Consider the following 7,016-nt stretch of genomic DNA (forward strand, 5'->3'; position numbering starts at 1 on the left):
TTAATGCAACCCTTGCTCTTTGTACCCACGTATGCACTACAACCCTTGTCAACACCATAACACCATCAGTTTTTCCATCAACACATTTATCATGCATGCCCTATCGTTCCTTTCATCGTTTTCTTATATTGCCCATCCCAAACGTTCACCAACATAAACGAAACGAACACTCTAGCATACATCAACGTGCAACACATAACCACATCATAGGATAGTTCCTTATTCACACATGTATCATGTAATGCATTCAAAGCTTATCAACAAAGCTTATTTCAACAAAACCAGAATCTGGCAGAACAACGCAGTATTTTTGTAAAAATCATTAAAATTCCATCCGATAATATTTGAAGCTAAATTTTGGTCACCACACAGTAGACACATAAAGGTTCATCCAGTTAAAATTTCACACCAAAATCGTGTCTTTTGATCAGTCAAAATGAAAACGAAATTCACTGGACGGAACACAAATTCTGGCAGGCGCAGTTCAATTAAAAAATTCGTTAAAAATTCATCCGATATCAATTGAAGTTGAAATTTTGACACAACACAGAAGACATTAAAAAGTTCATCCAATTAAAAATTCGTGTAAAAAATAGATCGTTTGATTGGTCAAAAACTCGTCGGAACCTACTGTCCGAACACAACAGTTTTCATGCTCAACATTCACAAACCCTAGTTTGTCTATCATACATTCACACATACATATTCATGCTTCCAACACATAGTCATGCTTCAAAAACGAGATTACAACCATGCTTTCCTATTCGCACATAACATTCACAACGATTCATCCACACACTCACACACACGTACATACACGCACACACACACAACCATTCATGTGCAACCATCCTTCCCAACCAATAAATTCTTAGATTTACGATTCTCCACTCACTATATGTATGAGGGGTTCAAGAATCATGGATTCAATGATAAGAAGGGGAAAGGTGGATAAAAAATTATACATTTCTCTTGAAAACAATCGGTAGAAAAGACAATTGGTGCGATTCCTCAACGGATATTGAGTTTCCAACTCCAAATCGAAGCAACAATGAAGGATTAATTTGGAGCACTTGAGAGAGAGGGGGGAGAGAAAAACGTGTGGGAGAAGAGAGGAAGAGAAGGAGGCGTATGGAGTGAAGGTTAGGGTTAGGGTTTTCTTAATTTATATTCAATAATTATTCCTACACTTAATTAAACAATTAAAATTGTGGAAGAATAAAATAGAGGTCAATGAATATGCTCCACAATTAAAAGAAATAGGCGTGTAGTGTGGGGGAAATATTTCGAAAATTATGGTATTACTTGGAGAGAGATATACTCACAAAAATGGGTAAAAAGATATTGAGCATCCCATAAATAAGGTAACAAAATAATTCAAGAATTTTCCAAGTAGGAAGGGGGGGGGGGGGGTGTAAAATAGGGAGTAGTCAAAGGAAATATTTAAATCCCCAACTTAAATAGGAATAGGATTTAAATTTGGTAATTTTTTGTGGAAAAGACTCCCATAAAATAGGTAACAATTAAATTAATCCCACAAGGTAATTGAAAGGCATAAGGGGCGAAAATTTATGAGGTCTTAAAGAAGGAAAGAGTCAAATCCTAATTAAAATAGGATATGGAGAGATTTAATTGGATTTTTAATTCAATGAAGGAAATAAATAAGGTACCAATTAAATCTACAAAATAATTTATTCTCCTAATTATTAGGTGATTTCGAAAGACCAAGAAATGGGCAAGGGGTCGGAAATTATGTAGAATAACATAGGGATAATTTAGTTTGGATTTAATTTGGATAATTATCCCAAAATAATTAATTAAATCCAAGAAAGAAAATACTATTTCAAATAATTAGGAGGGCCGAAAAATATAAAATAAAATGGCTAGAAAAAAAATGCATGATCCCATTTAATTCAATTCACACATTGGAACATAATTTGTATTATTCCACATAACTCACAACAACTAATTCCACATCATTAACTCAATCACATAGAAAATCAATTTCCATAAAAGAAATTCTCATTCAACATCCACATTAATAAAAACAAAATCACAAATTTTTCGGGGTGCTACATCACCGTTGCAGATGTTCTAAGTTGAAAGAGTAAAGTATGAGAGAGGGAAAAATTATAGTAGTGAAAAGAATAAAGTATGTGGGAATATAAAGTAGTAAGATAGATGCTTTTAGGGGTGTGCATTCGGGTTTCGGTTCGGTTTTTTGTTAAAACCGAACCAAAACCGAAAAACCGAATTTAGTTCAAAATCCAAACCGAACCGAACCCGAAAAACCGAAAAACCGAAACCGAAAAACTGAAAACCGTATATAGTAGAATTTATTAAAAGAATATACTATATATTATATATAATATAATATATTAAATTAATAGAATATATATATAATTCGGTTATTCGGTTTTTTTCTTCGCCCGAACCGAACCGAAAAACCGAAATTTTTGTATTTTCAAAACCGAACCGAACCGAAAAAACCGAACCGAATTTCAAAATTTCGGTTTGGTTCGGTTCGGATATTCGGTTTCTCATTTTTTTGCTCACCCCTAGATGCTTTTTTGTTTAAAAGGAAATGATTCAATTATGGTAGGACATCTCAAAAAGAAAGTAACTCGCTTATGGTGGGACAGATGGAGTGTTAGTTTTATACTTCCTCCGTTCCGCCGCAAGTAATCAATATTTTTTTTGCACGAGATTTAAGAAATTGATATTTGTTGAATAAAGTGGAGAGATAAAATACTTCAAAAAAAAGTAAGATAGAATAAAATGTTACTCTTTTAGTAAAAAAATAAAATCTTTCACTTGAGTTGAGACAACCCAAAATTAAAAATTGATCATTTAAGCGGAAAAAGTAAATGAATCTTTAAATTATAGACGTTCTAAAAAGATAAAACAGATCTTTAAAATATGGGTGGAGAACAATTTAATTTCTTTTTTAGCATTATATACACATCTTATTACTCACTTCGTTCATGCATAATTGAAACATTTTTTTAGCACAAGAGTTTAAAAATGAATGTTTAATATGTGAAATGGGTAGATAATAAAGTTAATAAAGTATGAGAAAATAGAGTAAGAAAGATAAAATGAGTTAATTATTACTTTATATAGAAATGACTCAATTATAAAAAAATTGGTCAAAATATAAAACCGACTCAATTGGCCAGGCGGAGACAAAAACAGCTAGAACGGTTCCATTCTCATATCCACACGTGAGTGTAGGCCATCAACCACCGCCAAGGGTGGGTGTGGGTGTGGGTGTGGTTGGGGGTTGACTTTTGTTGAAAGCTTCACCATTATTTGTTTCTTCTCCTCCTCCACCGGAAACAGACACAACACCTTCATTAACTGCAGCTAAACCTATGTCATTTTGTCTTCACCCGCCTTTATTATTTCTCGGACTTTTCTCTAAAGTCAACCCTTCCCTCCTTCCCAAATTCATATCCAAACTTACATTTCCCTTTCTTTCAAGCAATCCCATTTAAGATTCAACCCTCTTGTAAATCATGATGAACACTAATCAATTTACACCTTCTTTCAAAGTAAAATAACTATTGATCGAGGGAAATTAAGTAGGAGAAACTCTAAAACAATGACTCACTGCTGAGCAATAATTAATTGACATTTTTTTAAGAATATAAAATGTCTACAATCACTTCTTTATAAATTAAGTTTGAAGCTCAACAGCTCTAAGAATTTAAGTACATAATTTAGATGGCTATATGCTTCTATTTTAGCAGTTGACTCTTGATCTTACCTGAAAGATGTGTGGTTTAGGTAGGCTTTAATTTAGTCCACCTTTAAAAAAACAAAAACTACATTCCAAAAACTGTTAAAACAAACATTGGTCCACCTATACTATATGTATATAATATTATTATAATAGACAAATCATGGGAAAATATATGACACAAAAAACAAAGGATATATCTGTTTATGTCAACCATATATTTCATACATTATATACGTTTCACCTTCACGAGTTCAATTATCATACTAGAACATAAAGCTTTTCTAGTAATAGCAAATTACATGTCTAATAAATAGTACTCCCTTTGTTCATTCATGCTAGTGGATGTGTTTCTTTTTTGGCATGCCAGATAAGAAAAGATAAGTAAATGAAGAATAAAGTACAACTGAAAAAGGTTGAGAGATGGAGAGAGAATAAAGTAAGAAAGAGTAACGTAAGAGAAAAGATATTTATTGAATTTTGCTAGAAAAAGAAATGACTCCAATATTATGGAACGTGCCAAAATGACAAAATGACTCACAGTGCAAAAGGAACAAAGTGAGTGCTAGTATATAAGAAAAACATAATAAAAGAGTGATTTTTTTCAATGAAGTTTGTATAGTTGTTTATTAGTAAGTATTCTATTTCGTTTTAACATGGTAATAATTACTACAAGTCAACCTTGCAATACAAAATGAAAGGCTAACTAAATCCTATAAAATGGAAAGAACTCAATCACTCACGCACACCACATACATCATATAAACAACACCTTATCGCCAAATTTAAGCATGTATAAATAGCAACCACCAACTAAAGTTTCGAATGCAGACACAAAAATCATCAATTTCAAACCTTCCTCTTCATCTGCTCCACTCTCTAACCTAACCTTCATCACTCTGCAGCTCAAATTTTATAAGTATACACCATTGTTGAATGTTGAATCCAATAATGATGATGGATGAATTATTTAAGGTGGCAAGTGAAGATGAGCTAGTCGATGAGTTGTCGCCTCTTTTCACGCTGCCTTACAACGTGCCATTCTCAGCCGATTCCCCCCTTCTCGCTCCGATAACACTTGATGACCGCTATGGAATCCATGGCCTTGGTCATCATATGTCGGAAGCTGAGGACAGGTTTCGTAATTTTTTATTATTTTGAGGATAATCATGCATGTTTTCATTGTATAGTTATGCCACTAGGGTTTTGATATATATATATGCAGAATTCCAATGATGGAAAGAAGTCATCTGAGAAAGGCTAATCATGACAACATCAATAAATATACTTTGAGAATCAACAACTCTGGCAATGTTATGGCGGATGATGGCTACAAATGGAGGAAATATGGCCAGAAATCAATCAAGAATAGCCCAAATCCCAGGTCACATTAATTCTTTAATCCATTCTCACTTTTTCATTTATTAAGTTATCTCTTAGTATAATATACTGACGGGTTGCGATCTACGCAAAACTCAATCTTAATACAAAACACAGAACCAATGACACTGAGGTTATTTTTAGGTCATTTTAGTAAAAATGAACTAAAATGATCTAAAAATGACCTTAAACCCGGATTTTATAAAATGACTTAAAACTGATTAATAATGATTTTCCGTGTTTTTGGTTAATTATTGACAATCTGATTGACAAATCTCATGTCAGGATTTGGGCAACGTATTATATTGAGATCAATTTTTGTATTGATCACTTTCCATATATTGTATATACATAATAGAATTGACATGGTGATTTTACACATGCAGAAGCTACTATAGGTGCACAAATCCAAGATGCAATGCAAAGAAACAAGTGGAGAGGTCCATTGAAGATCCTGAGATTCTAATAATCACCTATGAAGGCCTGCATCTCCACTATACCTACCCATTCTTGTTCTTAAACAACCAGCCTACCAAGAAACACAAAGGCCCCTTACCTGAATCAAAAGCCAATTACATTCCGGCCCAGACAGAAAATGGGCTCACTGATTCAATGGCCCAACAAGGCCTGCTCGAAGATGTAGTGCCGTTGACTATCAGAAAGCCTACGAATTCATCTCAATCATCATCTTCAACTTCACATGATCGATCATCACAGCCTTCTTCGCCGGCCTCATCCAACTCCCTTTCTACTTACTCATATTTAGGCTTAATATGAAACTTAATTATATAGAATATTCTTATATATATATGGGTCACATTACAGATCATTAAAGTTGTCCCTAATTATGTTGCTATGTAACAAGCTAGCTATGTATACAGTTATGTTTCTTAAACCTCAATTAGAAAAGTAATCATAAGTAGTGTTTTGTATTAATAGTGAGGTAGCCCACGAGTTTTTCCCATATCAATAAATAATAAAAGCAGTATATGTTAATTTCTAGTATAGTTTATCGATGTTCATGACGAGAGCAGCAAACTACAAAATTCTATAGTGTGATTACATAATGCAAAAACACCTCTATAACTTGCAACAAATTAATGAAAAATCTACCACTAAGCATAAACTGAGATGATGATGATGATGATGATGATGATGATGATGATGATGATGATGATGATGAAACTTGCTCCATATCACAATATTTCCATGCCAGGTCAGCACTTGAGCCATGGTGCAAAATTATTGCGATGTTCTCATTATGAGATGGATGGATAAGGTCATGAGATTTGCAAAGCCAATTAATGACCTAGTCAAAAGCTTACAACGTTTGAGGCATAATTTCCATCTTAATTTTAAGTGACTTTCATTATATATAGGGGCACTTGGTATAATGAAATGAAATAAGAAAATGGAATGGTAGGGTTGTAATTGATTGCTAACTAATTAGTAATTTTAAATTAAGATTAAAATTTAATTATTAGATTAAGAGATTTTAATGGTTGAATTAATGTCATTTAGATTATATTTATAATTAAAATATTTATTAAATAAATTTAAGGGTATATAGATCAATTCTTATGCTCCTTCCTGAAAGGATATGTGCTAGATTAGATTAATATGGATTAAATAATTATAGTTGGGCTACAATTATAATTAGTCCATAAGCCCAACAATCATGAAACCCTAATGACTCTTTGTCTATATAATGGTTATTTATTCTCCATTGTGGGAGATGAGAAATATCGTAACATTAGAGAGAAAATACGTAAAGCTTTGTAGAGAATTCCTAGCTTTCTCTATAGAGCGATTGTACCGAGGAATTGTTCCTGCATCGGATCAGAATACACGTGGACCTCGATAGTAGTGGATTCAACTTGCAGGACACAATCGT

The 7,016-nt window shown here is 33.1% G+C and overlaps 1 protein-coding gene across 1 annotated transcript; it reads left to right on the top strand.

Moving 5' to 3' along the window:
- Positions 1 to 4,511: 4,511 nt before the first annotated feature.
- On the top strand, positions 4,512 to 6,097 carry LOC121799808 (probable WRKY transcription factor 49). Its single transcript, XM_042199294.1, has 3 exons — positions 4,512 to 4,878; positions 4,968 to 5,126; positions 5,509 to 6,097. The coding sequence occupies exons 1-3, from the start codon at positions 4,679 to 4,681 to the stop codon at positions 5,897 to 5,899; spliced, it is 750 nt and encodes a 249-aa protein (XP_042055228.1). The 5' UTR covers positions 4,512 to 4,678; the 3' UTR covers positions 5,900 to 6,097.
- The last annotated feature ends 919 nt before the right edge of the window (positions 6,098 to 7,016 follow it).

Source organism: Salvia splendens, chromosome 4, assembly GCF_004379255.2.
Source record: "Salvia splendens isolate huo1 chromosome 4, SspV2, whole genome shotgun sequence".
Taxonomy (NCBI): domain Eukaryota; kingdom Viridiplantae; phylum Streptophyta; class Magnoliopsida; order Lamiales; family Lamiaceae; genus Salvia; species Salvia splendens.

Coding starts and splice junctions, on each gene's coding strand:
- LOC121799808 (XM_042199294.1), top strand. CDS start 4,679: ATGTTGAATCCAATAATGATGATGGATGAATTATTTAAGGTGGCAAGT. Junction 4,879..4,967: donor ATGTCGGAAGCTGAGGACAG/GTTTCGTAATTT, acceptor ATATATATGCAG/AATTCCAATGATGGAAAGAA. Junction 5,127..5,508: donor AAGAATAGCCCAAATCCCAG/GTCACATTAATT, acceptor TTACACATGCAG/AAGCTACTATAGGTGCACAA.